Source organism: Saimiri boliviensis, chromosome 21 (genome assembly GCF_048565385.1).
Source record: "Saimiri boliviensis isolate mSaiBol1 chromosome 21, mSaiBol1.pri, whole genome shotgun sequence".
NCBI classification, from domain to species: domain Eukaryota; kingdom Metazoa; phylum Chordata; class Mammalia; order Primates; family Cebidae; genus Saimiri; species Saimiri boliviensis.
In genome coordinates, this window is record NC_133469.1 from 18,187,369 (window position 1) to 18,206,830 (window position 19,462).

Consider the following 19,462-nt stretch of genomic DNA (forward strand, 5'->3'; position numbering starts at 1 on the left):
TCTGACAACCTGCTCCCATTACTAGAACCCAAAATTTAGCAAGATCTGCGCCACGGCCTGCCTGACTGTCAAATGCATGCAACGTACTGTGAAAGGGCATAAGCAGGCCATGTACGCAGATCATTCAACACTAAGTGCCATTCAGCAGAACCATCTGCAAAGCCCATTTTCCTCAGCCCTATAAAGCTGGTAGTTGAAGTCATCAATCAGACTACCAGGGGGAGAATTTACAGAAAGATCAGGTGGCCCAGACAAAATGTGTGGAAGAAAGAAATGAAAGCAATGAAACAGACATAAGCAGAGTCAGAAAAGAATTGAGAAACCAGCAGGGGGGAGTCAATCAATCACAAGTCAACATGGAGGCCTCAGGCCTCCAGACTCTATTTCTAGGGAATCAGGCTGATGAAACTCTGAGTCATGAAGGGTGATCTTTATTTGGCAGTTCTAATAGAGAGGACAAAAGCCAGAGAGCAGGAGGGTGAGGGGGCAAGGAAGCAAAGGTAAGAAATTGGCAGCATCTGAGATAAGCCATGAGCAGCAGGACTGGGAATGCAGGTGAGACCTCAGTCTATTGGAAGACAAAGAGGAACGGACCAGGAGGAAAGGCAAGGCTGGATACCGGGGGTGATTCAGGGCAGGGCACAGGGGCAGGGATGCTAACTGAGGCCGCAAGTTCATAGAGAAGGTAGAAACAGCATTTGCATCCGAGCAGGTGTCTGGTTTACTGGCAGGATCTCAGGGAAGGATTTAATAGTGATTCAATTTCAGGCCTGTGGCAAGGAGGTACAACAGATTTTAAGAAGCATAGAGACCAGGTTCACTTTTCTGCTTAAATCAAACTGATCCTTATCTCTAATGTTTCTATAATACTAGTAAGCAACAGCACCTTCAATGGATGTTATGTTTATTTATGGGAGTAATTGAAAAACCTATTTTAAGCTAATACATTTACACCATGCCAGAAAATGCGTGAATTCATCCTCTTGCCTCCTAGAGTCCACAGAGTGCTCTGGCCTCATGAACGTGAACCCTGAAATTAGGATCCTGGCTTGTAGTCTGTAGCCCAGCACAGTCTCCTACAGATTCTCTGCTGGGGAGGCGTTGAGTGCTCTGATGCCTTAGTCGTGTCTGAGCAGGACTGGCTACATAATTTGTAGGGCTCACAGCAAAATGAAAATGCAAAGCCTCTTTTCAAAAAGGAATAAGAAATTCAAGATGGAGATAGCAGGGCATTAAACCAAACAGAGGGGCGTTCCAAGCACAAGGCCCTGCCATGGCCATTGAGCCTGAGGTGGCTCCCGCATGGGGTGTTATAGCAAACCTCAGGCATTGAGCCTCCTGGGGGCAAGGCAGGAGGGCTGGGCCTCACTCAGGCTTAAAGCAGCCAAACCAGGAGCCAAGAAGGCAGAGGAGCAGACACTGTGTTGAAATGACAGCCCTGGGCTCTGGCAGCAGGAGCCTTAGCCCTGCCTCCCATGCAGCCTGCCCCAGCTGGCTCCTCCACTCCTGGGCTCCCCAGGCTTTTCAGGATGAGCTGGTTTGGTCTTGGATGATGTCAGAGAGACGCAGCAGGAAAAGCATCAAGTGGGTGGGGATCAGTGGAAGATCCCTGAGAAGAATCAGGGAACACGGGGGCTCCAATTACTCTCCTCAGAACAACACGGCCTCTCTAACTATCCCCTGCCTGAATGTGCCTCTTCCTGGAGTTGCTTGGGGCTGGCTTCATGGTCAGAAAATACAGAAATGAGGACAAACCCAGTGTTGGTGGTCTAGACAGGTGGTAGGAGCACATGCTTTGGAGTCAGACTAGCTGTTTTGATTTTGATACAAGTGGGGCCACTAATTAGCTGTGACATCTCAAGTCAAGTTTCTAAACCGCTCTTGGACTCCATTTCCTACTCTGTAAAATGGTGTAATAAAGCTTACTTCAGAAGGTTGTGAGAAATATGAGAGTTAATATAAGTAAAGTGTGTGGTAGCCATTCAATAGCTGTGATCTTAAGTTATTTAATCTCCATAAACCATAAAATGGGGATAATAGTACCTCCTTCCAGGACGATTCCTTTAACCTATTGATGGTTATTGAGCACTGTGCCAGGCTCTGGAGACACAGAGTTGTAAGGTTTGGATGAAATAACAAAGATGCTGGGCTTGGCATGGGACCTAGTAGAAAATAAACAGCCAATAATAAAGAATAGTCTGGGCGCAGTGGCTCACGCCTGTAATCCCAGCACTTTGAGGGGCCAAGGCAGACGAATTACCTGAGGTCAGGAGTTTAAGAGCAGCCTGACCAACATGACAAAACCCCATATCTACTAAAAATACAAAAATTAGCTGGGGCTGGTGGTGGGCGCCTGTAATCCCAACTACTCGGGAGGCTGAGACAAGAGAATCGCTTTTACCCAGGAGGCAGAGGTTGCAGTGAGTAGAGATCATGCCATTGCACTCCAGCCTGGGCGACAGAGTGAGACTTTGTCTCAAAAAAAAAAAAAAAAAGAAGAATCATAGTACCAAAAAATGACTATTTCTTAGCCATTGGCATTGACTATGATTTCAAATTTAGAGCCAGCCTCAACCAGGACAAGGAAGTGCTCAGTTGTACAAGACCATTTCCAGAGTCCCACAGTTCAGAATACACCTCACTCCCCTGTATCCTGCCCATGAATAGCTAAAAGAGAAATAGTCTTTTTTTGCATAATTCATGACTATTCTTTATTATTGGGTCTTTATCGTCTGCTAGGTCCTGTGCCAAGCCCAACACCTCTACTATTTCATTTAAATCTTACAACTCTGTGTCTCTAGGGCCTGACACAGTGCTCAGTAAATGTCAATAGATTAAATGAACGGTCGTAAATGTAGGTACAATTATCTCCATTTTACAGTTTGTAGAGATTAAATAACTTACTCAAGGTCACGGAGCTATCAAATGGCTGAGCCAAAACTTGAACCTTAGTTAGTCTGCTTTCAAAGCCATGCTTACTTACCACAGTATACTGTCTTTGATGTAGCAAAGAGCTACAACTTAGAAAATAAGACTTAAGATTTAGGAAATAGGCTGGTTGCGGTGGCTCACGCCTGTAATCCCAGTACTTTGGGAGGCAGAGGCGGGTGGGTCATGAGATCACGAGTTCAAGACCAGCTTGGCCAACAGTGAAACCCCATCTCTACTAAAAATACAAAAATTAGCCAGGCATAGTGACAGGTGCCTGTAGTCCTAGTTACTTGGGAGGCTGAGGCAAAAAAACATTGCTTGAACCTGGAAGGCGGAGGTTGCGGTGAGCTGAGACCATGCTGTTATACTCCAGCCTGGGTGACAGAGCGAGACTACATCTCAAAAAAAAAAAAAAAAAAAAAAAAAGATTTAGGAAATAAATACCCTTGCCGGGAAGAGGAAGCCTATGAGTATGGAGTCACGCTAAATTGAAACAGGCAGCATGGCCTTTTTCAATCATCAGCATTGATAAAAGAAAGAGAAAACACTGGTCGTGGTGAAATAGAAAAAAACACACAGCACTTTTCTCATTGCATCGAGGAATCAAGGGGAGGAAATGGTAAAGAAAGTAAAAGCTAGGAATTCTAATAATGCACTTGAGCCCTTTGAGCATGTCTAGTTAAGAGCACAGTCTCCAGAGTCAGGCATATCTGGATTTGAATTCTACCTCTGCCACTTGCTACCTGTGTGACCTTAAGCAAGTTACTTAACCTCTTTAAGTATCAGTTTCCTCATCAGCAAAACAGAACACCTCTCCATAAGGCTGTTGGATGGGTGGATGAGATAATGTATGTAAATCACTTAGTACAAGAGTCAGCATGTAGTCATTGATCAAGAAGTATTTGTTCCTTATAGTACTAGTATTTCATTCTCTTTCCGCATTCTAAGATCAAATTTTGACCAAATAAGAGAGAGAAATTGATCTCAAGAGACATGACAAGTCAGGATGGTTTTTAAAGCTGTGGAGTTTTAAACCAGACTCTTAAGGCTCCATCTACAATTGAGAGTTGTTCCAAACATAATTCTCTTTGAAGGCAACCTCAGCACAGTTTGGTCCACATGGGAGACATGTTTTAGGTTACTTCAGAGGCCAAGTTAAATGACACTTTCCCTTTTGGGGTCTTTATCCAGATGACTTAATTCTAACCCTCTTTTCTTAATCCCATGCAAAGCTCAAGGCAATCAGATGCACATTATTGTTGAACCATTTATAACTCTGGAGTTTCTTTTTCTTTTAACATTGCATTGATTGAGGCTTTGTACACTCTCAAACTGAACTCCACCATCAACACACATGTATAACACACACACACACACACACACACACACACACACACACACACCCCACAACTCCTCCCAAGCAACATAGTCACAGAATGCAAATATCGCTGACTACAAGCAGGTGGAATTACTACCTAAGTCTACTCAAGCTTGGGCAGATAAACATTTCCCAGTGATGCTTTGGACAGGTCAGTGGAGCTCAGACTTGGCATCTGGGCTGATCCCAACTCTACCCTTCCTCTGAGCTACTCTTGAAGCCATGGCGGAAGAATGCCACAGTGGGGTAGCCCCTGCCACAGGAGGAAATCCCAAATGGAAGCTTCTTCCAGAATTTCCAGGCTGCAGGAAACAATGAGATTCAAACATCTGATAACTCTTACTCATCAAGAAGGTCCTTTAATAGTGGAATGGGTTCAACACATTCTTTCCCTTAAAACTTTCATCACTGGATTAAATCCACACCCCGAGGTTTTCCAGCTCTTCATCTACTGCTCCTACTTCTCAAGTCAGCCAACCTTATCTTCCTCAGCTCACTAAAATGACCATTCTGCTTTAGACTGGCTCACCTTCAAAGTGACGCCAGTTTCAACAAATACTACCCAACCCGTGTTCTTCGTCTGCTCATTTATCCATACATCCATTCAGGAAGAATTTACTGAGCACCTGTTATGTCTCTGCACCGTTTTTAACACTGAAGGACAATGGTTTCTATTTTCCAGGTCCATAGCCTGGTGGGAGAAACACTACTAGGTGCCAGGGGGCATGCTAGAGGGGTGTACAAAGTCTTCTGTCAAAGGGAAACTTGCTTTCCCCCCATGATATGCCCCATATCACACACGCATGCATGCTCACACACACAACTCTAGCCTATGCTGGTTTCTTCATCTTTTCACACCTCTTTTTTTTTAAAACAGAGTCTCACTCTGTTGCCCATGCTGGAGTGCAGTGTTGTGATCTCAGCTCACTGCAACCCTGTCACCCCCACCTCCTGGGTTCAAGCGATTCTCCTACCTCTGCCTCCCTAGTAACTGGGATTACAGGGGCGCACCACCATGCCCAGCTAATTTTTGTATTTTTAGTAGAGATGGGGTTTCTCCATGTTGACCAGGCTGGTCTTGAATTCCTGATTCCTGACCCGTCTCAGCCTCCCAAAGTGCTGGGATTACAGGTGTGAGCCACAGCGCCCAGCCTCACATCATTTTTAGAATTCCTGCAGCAAGTCTGTGTGGTATGTAAACCCATGAAGAAGCACCTGAATATACATCGCTTTGTGTCATTCTCTAATTACCTCCTACAAATGACTTGTTGCCATCCCTCATAATTATAGATAGAAGTTAAATTCTTCACATTGCCTCACACATTTCTTAGTCTGGGTAGCCTCTTGGCCCGCCAATCTTTTCTGCAGGCTGCAGCCAGAGCGTTCTTTACAAAACACAGACACCATCTCCTGTCTTAAAATACCTTCATGGATTTCTTGCTGTGAGGATAAAGATGAAACTTGTAACACAGCCAGAGGAACTGAGCCTGGCCAATCCTGTCTGCCTCTCGCATGCCCCTGCTATGCTCTCCCAGCTCTCGGTTCCCTCCATGGGACTTTTGCAACCCTGCCTGGAACCCTCCCCACTCCTTTCCCCATTTTGCCTTTTGAAGCTTACTCATCCTTCATATTTCAGCTCAAGCAGCCCTCCCCTGGAAATCTTCCTACATCTACCAAGTGAGGTCAAGTTCCTTTGTCTTTGGACTCCATGAAATTGTTTCTTTCCTTCAGAGCATTTATCTCAATTGTAATTAATCCTTAATTAGTGGGATGATTTGATTAATGACTGCTACCCCACTAGGCTGTAAGCTACTTGAGAACAGTGGCTGTGTCTAGCTTTGCTAGCAATGCTGCTATCTCTAGCACCTGTCGCAATACTGACACATATTAAGTGTTCAGTAGATAACTGCTGGATGACTCAATCAATGAACAAGTGAACACTAAATGCCTAAATGTACCAAGCTCTGTACTCAATCCTGGGAATACAAAGATAATTAAGACTGGATCTCTGCTCTCAAGGAGTTCAGAGTCAGGGGGCAAAGACATAAACAAAAGTTCAAAAGGTGCTGAGTGGTGGGATTGATTTTCAACATCTGCCATGGACACAGAGTTGGAGGAATAATGCTGAGTGCTGTGGCACTCGATCTTGACACTTAACCTTGACACCTGGTTATCATTAGGTCATATTTGCTATTCACCCAGAAGTGCCTTTGCCATGCTTAAGAGTTTGCACTTTAGCTCCGGTTTCAATTTGGGGCAATAATTCTTCTATAAAACTTTTTTAAGTTTTGTGTTTTAATAGACACATAATAATTGTACATATTTGTGGGGTACAGTGAAAATAGACTACACTTTTGTTTGCTTGTTTGTTTGTTGAGAGAGGATCTCACTTTGTCACCCAGGCTGGAGTGCAGTGGTACAAATATGGATCACTACAGCCTCAACCTCCTGGGCTCAAACAATTCTCCTGCCTCCGCTCTGCAAGTAGCTGGGACTACAGGTGAATGCCACCACACTGGGCTAATTTTTTATTTATATTTTTGTAGAGTTGGGGTTTCACCATTTTGCCCAAGCTGATCTTGAACTCCTGAGCTGAAGCCATCTGCCCACCTCACCCTCCTGGGATTACAGGTGTGAGCCACCGTGCTGGGCGGATACACTTTTATGTGTCTGCAAAGTAGGGCTATGTGAACTCCCTTCCTCCCCAGTGACTCCAGGGTTCTGCAGGAAGAATCAGTTTCCAGTAGCAGGACTTTAAGTAACAGTTAGGGATCTGGCAGAGGATAAAAGGTCAAGGGACTGGAATCGGGTGCCACCTGGTGGCCTGAGTTGAGCTTACTTGCTTTTCAGCACTAGCGAGCAAGGAGAGTTTGCCTTTTTTTTTTTTTTTTTTTTTTTTTTTTTTTGAGACAGAGTCTCACTCTGTCATCCAGGCTGAAATGCAGTGGTGTGATCTCAGCTCACTGCAGCCACAGCCTTCTGGGCTCAAACAATCTTCCCACCTCAGCCTCCTGAGGAACTGGAACTACAGGCATGCCACACTTTGCCTGGCTAACTTTTTTTTTTTAATTTAGTTGGGGTTTTGCATGTTTCTCATGCTGGTCTTGAAGTCCCAGGCTCAAGTGATCTGCCCGCCTCAGCCTCCGAGGGTTCTGAGAGAGTTTACTCTTTGCTCTACCTGTTTCTCTGCATTTAGTGAAAAGCATTCATCAGTACTCGAAACCAGTAAGTATGCCTAGAGAACTAGGAAAGAGACAGAATTAGTATGTCCATAGGAAGAAAGGATAGCCAGGTTCATAGAAAATCCCAGACAAGCTCACCCATAGCAGGCGGTCTTGGGGTGGCCAGGCATGGCTTGGACTTGGAATGAAAGGAAAACTCTCAGGTGCAGGCTGAATTTCTAAACTGGAATAGGTTTGCCCATCGTAAGAGGTGGTGTAACCAGAGGGAGGAATCCCCTCATATTTCATCAGAACTGCCTTCATAGATGCTCTACAGATTCTGGTGCTCGTTTTCCATGGAGACAATCAGTTCGAGCCTCCATGCCACTGATATTCCTTTTGTTCTTTACCAGATATAGTTGTCTCTCTTTCTGATTCTCAGTCGTCACTCTGAAACAATCTCAAAGCCTAATTTGCACAAACATGACACTGGTTGAGTATGAGCAATCTTACCTCTACTCTGAATACCCACTTTTTAAATGCAGTAACAGAAAGATTCTTAGAGGAGGCAACCCTGAGTTAAATCTTAAGAGATTACAAAGAGTTAACCCAGGGCCAGGAACAGTGGCTCATGTCTGTAATCCCAGCACTTTGGGAGGATGAGGTAGGAGGGTCATTTGAGTCCAGCAGTTCAAGACCAGCCTGGGCAACATGTCAAACCCCACCTCTACAAAAAATGCAGACATGCATGATGGCACACACCTATAGTCACAGCTACTTGGGAGGCTGAGGCAGGAGGATTGCCTGAGCCCAGGAGGCAGAGGCTGCAGTGAGCTGAGATTGCACCACTGCACTCCACCCTGGTTGACAGAGCAAGACTCTGTCAAAAAAAAAAAAAAAAAAAAAAAAAGGTATCAGGTATCTGGTCAAAGAGACGGGGAAAGAGGAAGTCTATCAGTTGTTAAGGTCTTCTTTGGCTGTAGCCCTTCTAATGCATGGAGACTCCAGCCGAAGATATATTGCATTTATTCAAATACAGTTCACATTAAATATAAATGATATTTAACTATGACGGGGTTGAGTTGCAGTGACTTATAGCCATAATGTTACTTTTTGTAGGCATGTACTAATTTTAATTATTCAAGATTTTTTGGTATGTGTTTTGAAGCCAATACATTTTTTTTAAACCTCAGGTCTATATAGCACCTGATGAATAAAACAGCATAGCACTGAGTGGTTCAGAGTTACTGAGCTTAAAATTCGAGGTAGAGAACGATGGGTTGAGAGCAGAGAAGAAAGTGGGAGCCAGGGCGCAGGAAGGCTCATGTGCCATGTAAGTGACTTGGACTTTATTGCAGCACTGCATAATGTTAATTATTAGTATTAACAGTATTCATTTACTTACAAATACTTATTGAGCCTGGAACTGTTCTAGACAAAACGGAATCTCTACCCTCAAGGCACTTACATTATCACTAGTCATTAAAGAATTTTGATCAGGAGAGTGTCTCCATCAGACATGCCTGTAACATAGCTCACACTGGGATGGTATAGAAGTTGGATTGGAGAGGGTCGAGACTGGATACAGGGAGACTCGTTAGAAGGCTGATGCAGAAGTGAGCAGAAGTGAGCCACAGAAAGCTAAGAGGAAAAGCAAGATGCGAAAAAGAGAGCTCTGGGATGGGCCTCAGGAGATCTGAGTCCCAGTAACAAATCTGCCATTAATATTTCTCCTCTTTCAGCCTCAGTTCTCCATCTGCAAAATCAAGGCATCTTCCTTATTCATTACTATTTCTTCATAGTACTATTATTATTGCATAGAAGAATCAAGTGTGTATATTGGGAGGATTACTTAGGGATCAGCCCTTGGCAAAATGGGAAAACAGACAATGTTGGCTTTAGTTTTTATGAATATACCCATAAAATATCAAGCAATGGGACACACTGTAACTCAGTCTTACCAGGCTGGGAGAGGGGTCAGGGAGGAGGGCTCCCCTCTACTTGGACCTACAGCAAGTGCTCTGTTGATACTTGAAAAAGAATATCAAGGACACTATATTCTGTTCTAACTGTTAGCATTTCTCTTCCCAATAAAAATGGTTCATATTTCAAGTGATAAGGATATGCTAAGTACAGTTCTAAGCATTTTATGTGCATCATTTCATTCCATTTTCATGACAGCCCTATGAGGCAGGTACTGTTCTTTTTTATTTTTATTGTTTAATGGGCATATCATAATTTTACATACTCATGGAGTACATAGTGATGTTTCAATATGTATCAATGTATAGTGATCAGATCAAGGCAATTCGTGTGTCTATTATCTCAAACATTGTCGTTTATTTGTGTCCAGGGTGTTCTATCTTCCCTCTAGCTATTTGAAACTATACAATATATTATGTTAACTACAGTCATTTCACATATTCTTATTCATATGTCATAGTTGAGAAAATTAAGATCCAGAGAGATTAAGTGAATCTATAGAGTTAATAAGAGGCAGAAATGGGGTTCAAACCCAGGCATCTTACTAACAATTATACTGTACCTTTCACATCAGACAGATTTCTTAGCTAATGCTTCCCTTATGTGCTACAATTGAACAGCTTGAAAAACGGTGTGAGTAGTAATGCTGCCTTCTGAGGGGTGTGGCCTAGACTGAGCATAGGATTTGGCATCAAGTACACTGGGATTATAAGGGCTCAGGGAAGTTACAAGGCTGAGTTCAGAGCTAGAAGGCTGAAAATTGTTTCTTAAGATTGTTCTGGCTGGGTGCGGTGGCTCACTCCTGTAATCCCAACACTTTGGGAGGCCAAGGCGGGTGGATCCCAAGGTCAAGAGATCGAGACCATCCTGGTCAACATGGTGAAACCCTGTCTCTACTAAAAATACAAAAATTAGCTGGGCATGGTGGTGCGTGCCTGTAATCCCAGCTACTCAGGAGGCTGAGGCAGGAGAATTGCCTGAACCCAGGAGGCGGAGGTTGCGGTGAGCCGAGATCACGCCATTGCACTCCAGCCTGGGTAACAAGAGCGAAACTCCGCCTCGGAAAAAAAAAAAAAAAAAAAAAAAAAAAAAGATTGTTCTACATTCCAAGTTGCCAATATTAAGTCCTGTATAGCAAACATACTTGGGGTACCCACCCTGGTTACCATTCCAAGCCCTAAACTATTCCTGCTCTGCTTCTTAAGCAGCAAAATATAGAGATAGAAGATGTAATAGAATTCAATGTCTTCCCAATTTTATTTGTGTGTGTGTGTTTTATCTTTATCTTTTTTTTTTTTTTTTTTTTTTTTGACAGGGACTCTGATACCCAGGCTGTAGTACAGTGGCGTAATATTGGCTTGCTCACTGTAGTCCCCACCTTCCAGGTTCAAGCAATTCTCCTGCTTCAGCCTTCTAAGTAGCTGGGACTTACCGGCACATGCCACAACTCTCAGCCAATTTTTTCATTTTTTCAGTAGAGTCGGGGTTTCACCATGTTGGCCAGGCTGGTCTCAAACTCATGACCTCAAGTGATCTGCCCACCTTGGCCTCCCAAAGTGCTGGGATTATAGGTGTGAGCCACCATGCCCGGCCTTGTGTGTTTTTTTAAATAGTGACTTTCAAACTAAAAATATCCTCTTTCTTTTTGGTTTCTTTCTACTAAGACTGTTGTTTTTAAATTTACCCTCCTTTAAACTTTTCTTGTTTTCTTTTAGATTCCGCCTCGCTTTGCCAGAGTCCAATCGCAGCAATATTGAGGTAGGAGTCCGAGCTCTTGGGGTTACCTGTCACTGGAAGAATGAGGATTCTCCTACTACATATAACAGCGAGTTGATTGTTTTCTGTGCCTCGGAGTCCTTGATTTCTCCATAACTGTAGGACCTAACTTTGAAATTCTGTATGTAGCTACTCAACAGTTGAGCCCATTAACCATTCAAGAGAGGAACTCTATGGTTTACTTTTATTTATACAGAAATACTTTTTTAAAAAAAACTCAGAAGACTGTTGGGACATTGTATAATGCTAGAACAACAGGCATTCTCAGGGAATGCCTGTTTTCTCAATACAATAATCCTCTAGAGTTAATTTATAGACAAGAATCCCAAAGGAATATGTAAATTGTTAGGCAATGATTAGGTTTACTTTTTGAACACTTTCTGCCCATCTCCTAAAATTAGGTCAAAGTTGCCTATATGGATCCCTTTGTGGGAGGGGTATTCCCAGCCTGGTGACTTCCTGATTGGAAGAGGGCACCCCAACATTCAACCTGAAATCCCCCTTCCCTCAAGTTTCAGGAAGATCAGCTAAATCACTACCTCATACATTCATGGATGCCACTATCACAGAGAATTTATGTGGATTTTGGTGTCAGAATGCCCTGATAGAATAGTGCCTAGTTCATGGGCAGCACTACATAATGTTAATTACTAGAATTAACAGCATTCATTTACCTACAAATACTTATTGAGGCTGGAACTGTTTTAGACAAAACGGATAAAATCTCTACCCTCAGGGTACTTACATTCTAAAGCAGTGGTTCTCAACTAGTGATTCTCACCTAGGAACATTTGGCAATGTCTGAAGACATTTTTGTTTGACATGGCCTGGGATGGCAGGAAAGATGCTAATGATGCTTGATGGGTAGAGGGCAGGGATGCTTCTAAACATCTCACAGTGCTCTCAACAACAAAGAATTCTCCATCCCAAAGTGGCAGAGTGCCACTCTTGGGAAATCCTTTTCCAGAGTGTGTGTGATTGTGCTTACATGTGTGTGACAGGCTGAGAATAGCAGACAACAAACAAATATATATTGTGTGTACCTAAAAAAACGCTGTAGAGAAAGGGAAATCAGAATAGGCGGGGCAAGTAGGTAAGGAGCTGGAAATTACAACCTTGGGGTGTTGAAAGGATTAGCTGAGATTATACAAGAAATGCACTTAGTACATTGACTACATAGTAGGCCATAGTGGCCACTGTTTTCATATTTACAAAAACTAGTTATTGTCATTTCTGTGTTTTCATATTCACAATAACTATTTCAGTTATTGCCATTTTTATGTCAAGAGGCAGTGTAGCATAATAGTTTCATACATAAACTCTGAGGCCAAACTACAAAAGTGAATTCCCACCATATTAGTCCATTTTCATGCTGGTGATAAAGACATTCCCTGAACCGGGAATAAAAAGGAATTCAATTAGATTTCCAGTTCCACGTGGCTGGGGAGGCCTCAGAATCATGGCGGGAGGTGAAAGGTACTTCTTACATGGCAGCGGCAGGAAAAAATAAGGAAAAAGCAAAAGCAGAAAGCCCTGATAAACCCGTCAGATCTTGTGAGACTTATTCACTATCACGAGTATAGCACAGGAAATACCAGCCCCCATGACTCAATTACATCCCTCTGGGCCTCTCCCACAATATGTGGGAATTCTGGGAAACACAATTCAAGTTAAGATTTGGGTGGGGACACAGCCAAACCATACCATTCCTCCCCTGGCTCCTCCAAATCTCATGTCCTCACATTTTAAAACCAATTATGCCTTCCCAACAGTCCCCCAAAGTCTTAACTCATTTCAGCATTAACCCAAAAGTCCACAGTCCAAAGTTTCATCTGAGAGAAGGCACGTCCCTTCTGCCTATAAGCCTGTAAAATAAAAAACAAACTAGTTACTTTCTGCATACAATGGGAGTACAGGTATTGGACAAATACAGCTGTTCCAAATACACCTGTAACCAAAACAAAGGGGTTACAGGGCCCATGCAAGTCTAAAATCCAGTGGGGCAGTCCAATTTTAAAGCTCCAAAATAATCTCCTTTGACTCCAGGTCTCACGTCCAGGTCATGCTGATCCAAGAGGTGGGTTCCCATGGTCTTGGGCAGCTCTGCCCCTGTGGCTTTGCAGGGTACAGCCTCCCTCCTGGCTGCTTTCACAGGCTGGCATTGGAGGTCTGCAGCTTTTCCAGTCACACAGCACAAGCTGTCAGTGGACTGCCATTCTGGGGTCTGGAGGATGGTGGCCCTCTTCTCACAGCTCCACTAGGCAGTGCCCCGTAGGGACTCTGTGTGGTGGCTCTGACCTGACATTTCCTTCTGCACTGCCCTAGCAGAGTTTCTCCATGAGGGCTCTGCCCTGCAGCAAACTTTGGCCTGGGCATCCAGGCATTTCCATACATCTTCTGAAATCTAGGCGGAGGTTCCCAAACTCCAGATCTTGAGTTCTGGGCACCCACAGGCTCAATACCAACCTGGAAGCTGCCAAGACTTGGGACTTCCACCCTCTGAAGCCACAGCCTGAGCTCTACATTGGTCCCTTTCAGCCATGTTCAACAGAAACAGTTACAAGACAGGAATAGATCTGGAGAAAAAAGCCCAAAAGAGAATTTAACCAAGAAGCCAAATGAGATGTACATATGTCTCAGTAGATTAGTGCCTAGTTAATGGGCACTATTCAAGTGGGAGGATCACTTGAAGCCAGGAGTTCAAGACCAACCTGGGCAACACAAAAAGTCCTCATCTCTAATAAAACAAGTTAGCCAGGCTTGGTGGCACACTCCTATAGCCCCAACTATTCAGGAGGCTCAGGCGAGAGGTTTCCTTGTGCCTGGGATTTTGAGGCTGCAGTGAGATATGACCTATCTCCAAAAAAAAAAAAAAATTAAGATATTTCCTTGTTTAATTTTAGGAAAGCATCCTGATTTTTAGGTTGAGAAGATTAGGAGCCAGGAGTAACAATGTTAATAAGCTTGAAAATAAGTCATACCTTTCATACCAGACATTGAGGTCTAAAATATTATTGACTAGTGCACTGCTGGTTAGCAACCCCAGAGCATAGCTATTTCATAGATGACAGACTGTCGTCCATGGGAATGCATAGCTGACTGCCTCACAAATAGTACTTCCTGAGTCCAGAGAGGAGGCAAAATGAGCCCAGGGCTTCCAGGAAGATCCAGCTTAACTGCTTAGTATCAACAGCAGAGTGTGCTGTAGCATTTTAGAAAAAAAATGACGATGGTATACATCAAGCGTTTCACGTAATGTTAACTTATTTAATCCTGACAACAACCCTATGAGATTAGTAGTATTATCTTTATTTTATGGTTGAAGAAATTAAGACACAGAGAGGTTAAGTAACTTTCCCAACATCATATAGTTAGTGAGTGGTAAAACGAGAGGTAAACCCAGGAAGTCTGACTTTAAAGACACCCTTAAGCTGCAAAGATGTTCTTATTATTGCTAAGTGTATGTGATGCTCAAAAAATGTTCATTGATGAATTAGTGTTCATTATAGTCCATTTAATACCTGAATCTTCCCAAGATCAAACATTTTGCTTACATTATACGACTATCATAGTTTATTAAAGATAAATTGGAGTCAGGCGTGGTGGCTCACGCATATAATCCCAGCACTTTGGGAGGCCAAGGTGGGCAGATCAGCAGTCAGTAGTTTGTGGCAGCCTGGCCAACATGGTGAAATCCTGTCTCACTAAAAATCCAAAAATTAGCCAGGCATGGTGGCGTGTGCCTGCAGTCTCAGCTACTCAGGAGGCTGAAGCATGAGAATTGCTTGAACCCAGGGGGCGGAAGTTGTAGTGAGCTGAGATGGTGCCACTGCACTCCAGCCTGGGTGACACAGTGAGCCTCCATCTCAAAAATGTAAATAAAATAAAATAAAATAAAATAAAATAATTTTAAAAAGATAAATTGGGTATTCTGGGGATGGCATTAGCTTTGGGCATGATGTAATACAAGAGAACTCCTGTGCTGAGATTCCCAGTAAGTAAAAGGAAGATTGCTAATTGAGAAATTAATAGTTGTTCTTGATTGTCTTGGTAGACATCTGAGCTGCCACGTTTGCTGCCACCATGTGGTCCCTCTGAATTTACTATCACCAAAATCCACTGCAGAGGGAAGCAGAAGTGTCCATCCTCAAGAGGAAAAAAGTTAGAAAACCCTGTAATATGATTTTCTACAAACCTAGTATATCCCTCTGAGAAGATCCTAGTTATTGCTTTCTATCCTGATAAGTTCTGGGAAAGTGCACATCCAAACCAGGCATAGTCCTTTAGAAACACCCATGATTGGTCAGGCGTGGTGGCTCTCACCTGCAATCCTAGCACTTTGGAAGGTCAAGATGGGAGGTTCGCTTGAGTCCAGGACTTTGAGACCGGGCAACATAGTGAGACTCTGCCTCTAAAATTGTTTTATTAAACTTAGCCAGTTGTAGTGGTGCACACCTGTAGTCCCAGCTTCTTGAGAGGATGAGGCAGGAGGATCGCTTGAGTCCAGGAGTTCAAGGCTGGAGAGAATCTCTACCACACTCCAGCTTGGGTAACAGAGCAAAAAAAAGCCCGATTTGGCAACTGATTCTATTTCCTCTTTTATTTTAGGTCTTGAGGTTTGAAAATATTCTGTCCTCTATTCTTCACTTTGGAGTCCTCCCACTGGCCAATGGTAAGGGATTATTGGGAAACAATGTGACTAACATCGGCTCACATCTAACATCTGCATCAGCTGCACTGGGGATTGTTTGGGACTTTCCAGCCTGAAGCTTGTACATCTATCATGTTATAATGAATCCAGGCCAGCCAAAGTTTGTACCATCAATGACATGGTTGCACAGTTAGTTATTCTAGGTCCAAGCCCAGTTAGCAATTCTATTTGCAAACTCAGCAAGATTGGCTAACTCTGGTTAAGTTAAGGAGATTGAAACCATGCTCCTTAGGCAGTAAAGAATCTCCTTCCAGTCAACTGGAAATGAGATCATTTTCCCTACAGGATTTTTATGTCGTTCTTATGCAAGGACCCCTAACTGGATAGACACAGTTTTCATGAATGACAATCCTGGGCCTTCTCCTTGCACAGCAGTTATTCACAAACTGTAGCATCTTGAGTCTGGCCAGTGAAAATATTTTTTATATTAGACACCACATGTTCTTAAGAGTCACTAATCAGGTATTTTCACAACATACATTGGGCAGTTTAAAAATGGACAGCATTTCTCTGCTGTCCAAATGAACATAATTGTAGGTGCATTTTTATTGATCAAGGATTAATGAGCAATTCTTCCAGGAAAATTCTAAGGACATTATCAGAGAGAATGCAAATGTGGAACCAGAGACAATGAAAAGATCAACTATTAAAAAGCTGTCTGGGCTGGGCGCAGCGGCTACGCCTTTAGTCCCAGCACTTTGGGAGGCCGAGGCAGGTAGATCACTTGAGGTCAGCCTGGCCCACAGGCAAAACCCCATCTCTACTAAAAATACAAAAAAAAATTAGCCAGGGATGGTGGTGGGCACCTGTAATCCCAGCTACTCAGGAGGCAGAGGCAGGAGAATTGCTTGAACCTGGGAGGCAGAGATTGCAGCGAGCCAAGATCATGCTATTGCGCTCCAGCCTGGGCAACAAGAGCAAAACTCTGTCTTAAAAAAAAAAAAAAGCTATCAGTCATTCTCTTTCTAAAAAGCTTTATAAAGCCTCTTGTGTTGAGGCCGGGCGCGGTGGCTCAAGCCTGTAATCCCAGCACTTTGGGAGGCCGAGACGGGTGGATCACGAGGTCGAGAGATCGAGACCATCCTGGTCAACATGGTGAAACCCTGTCTCTACTAAAAATACAAAAAATTAGCTGGGTGTGGTGGCGTGTGCCTGTAATCCCAGCTACTCAGGAGGCTGAGGCAGGAGAATTGCCTGAACCCAGGAGGCGGAGGTTGCGGTGAGCCGAGATCGCGCCATTGCACTCCAGCCTGGGTAACAAGAGCGAAACTCCGTCTCAAAAAAAAAAAAAAACCCTCTGTGCTTGTCCCCAATTATTTTACATCTTGTTCTACATTTCAGCAAAATTGCAGCAAGGATTTCCACTGCCCAATCCACACAAAATTTCATTCGTCAATTCAGATATTGAAGTTCTTGAGGTAAGAATGCAAATCTCGCCTCTTAACTGACCCATTTCTTTTCATAGTAGACTAAGCCTGCTCCTGTTTTGCTTGTTTTTGTTGTTGTTTATTTTTGCCCTGCTTTGCTTTTTCCCAGACGAAGGAATTTTATAAACATGTTTAACTCTTAAATAACAATTAACAGAAAGCATTTACAATTGAGTTTAAAAATCAGACCAAGATCAATTTCACTTAGCAGCCAAATTCACAGTATAAGAAGATGCCCTTTAGCATGCTTTATTTTACTTATTCCATAAGACAACCTGTAAGGCTGGGATTATTAGTCCCATTTTACAGATGAGGAAAGTAGGACTCAGAGAGAAGCAGCTCAGGCAGCTGGAAAGGAGCGTGGCTGGGAACAGGACTGGCTCTTCTGATTCTCCCAGTCAGGTGACTTTTTCCTGAACCAAAGACACACCTCTGAGTTCAGGGATCGAACTGTTTTCTAGCTGATCGTATGAATTAACTTCAGAATACCTTTTTTTTTTTCTTTCTTATTGGCATTGTTGTTTGTTTAGGGAGGTGGAAATATGTTTCTAAAGAAATTCTCCAATCCCATACAGTCCAAGGGTCCCCAATACCCAGGCCCAGGACCTGTCTGGGTCTGTGACCTGTTAGGAATCCAGTTGCACAGTTGGAGGCGAGTGACCGAGGAGCGAGCATTACCGCCTGAGCTCCGCCTCCTATCAGATCATCAGCAGCATTAGCTTCTCATAGGAGCACAAACCCTACCGTGAACTGCGTATGGGAGGTATCTAGGCTGCACGCACCTTGTGAGAATCTAACTAATGCCTGATGATCTGAGGTGGAACGGTTTCATCCCGAAACCAACCCCCAATCCCAGTCGGTGGAAAAACTGTCTTTCATGAAACCTGTCACTGGTGCCAAAATGGCTGGGGGCTGCTGCCCTATGCTACTGTGCATGCCCTCTCACCTCCCTGCTTCTAAATAGCTAAGTCACATCAGGTGACAGTACTCCAAAATGGCCTTTCCTTTGTCTGGGGTGTTCACAAAGCAGGGCAAGGGTAGAGGAGGGCCTGACTCTGTAGGATCTGGTAAAGAAACCATCTCTTAGACGGGCATGATGGCTCTACTTGTAATCCCAGCACTTTGGGAGGCTGAGGTGGGTGGATCACTTGGGGTCAGGAATTTGAGACCAGCCTGGCCAATATGGTGAAATCCCATCTCTACTAAAAATACAAAAATTAGCCAGGTATGGTGGTGCACACCTGTGGTCCCAACTGCTCAGGAAGCTGAGGCACAAGAATCACTCAAACCCGAGAGGTGGAGGTTGCAGTGAACCGAGATTGCACCACCACACTCCAGCCTGGGCGACAGAGTGAGGCTTGGTCTCAAAAATAAAAAATAAAACGACAGAAAAAGAAACCATCTCTTCCTCACCCCTCAGACAAACCCTGACATGCCCAAGGTTTGACATTATCTTCATTGCCACATTCTTTTCAGGGGTTCCTTTTGATTTCCACCGACCTGAAGTATGAAACATCCTCAAAGCAGCATCCAAGTTTCCATCGTTGGGAAGGTCTGAACCTGATAAGTGGATGGTGGAGGGGGAAGTCAGCCCCTTGATTGCTGGTTTACGATTCACCCCAGGCAGTAAATGGTCCTTAATCCCACAACTACTGTAAACCCAGAAGGGGAAGACACTACACACTAGAATTGTAAAGCCCTTGTGAATTGCTTAAGCAGAAAGTTTTCTTTCTCAAGCCTTCAGGAACCTAGATTAAGGCAGACTGTGTTAAAGGGCTAAATAGAGGTGTCAGAATGTGAGTGTAAGTATGCTGTGTGTGCCTTTGTGTTTGTTCGTTTGTTTGGGACAAGAGCTAGGCATGTACTTCTGACCAGGTAGGTAAGAAACTGTAAGCCTGTATTTGTATTGGTCATTCTCAGTGGAGATCCCTTAGGCCCTCCGTGGATTTTCCCCTGTCTACATATTGGATTTCACATTTTATATTCACTGTTACTGTCTTCTGTGTTTAATTAAAATTGTTTTCTATCGATTTCAATCTTGCTTTTTTAAATTTGGTAAATATCCTGCCCTGAAGTTTTTAAAAATACAATAAGA

At 43.6% G+C, this 19,462-nt stretch overlaps 1 protein-coding gene across 1 annotated transcript in view; it reads left to right on the top strand.

The window, feature by feature from the left end:
- BPIFC (BPI fold containing family C) overlaps positions 1-19,397 on the top strand; it is a 51,800-nt gene extending 32,403 nt beyond the window's left edge. The window contains exons 13-16 of the mRNA XM_039463173.2: positions 11,169-11,211; positions 15,838-15,901; positions 17,282-17,358; positions 18,844-19,397. Of these exons, the coding sequence (XP_039319107.1) occupies positions 11,169-11,211; positions 15,838-15,901; positions 17,282-17,358; positions 18,844-18,966 (307 nt within the window). The 3' untranslated portion in view covers positions 18,967-19,397. The remainder of the gene's footprint in view (positions 1-11,168; positions 11,212-15,837; positions 15,902-17,281; positions 17,359-18,843) is intronic.
- Positions 19,398-19,462: the final 65 nt, after the last annotated feature.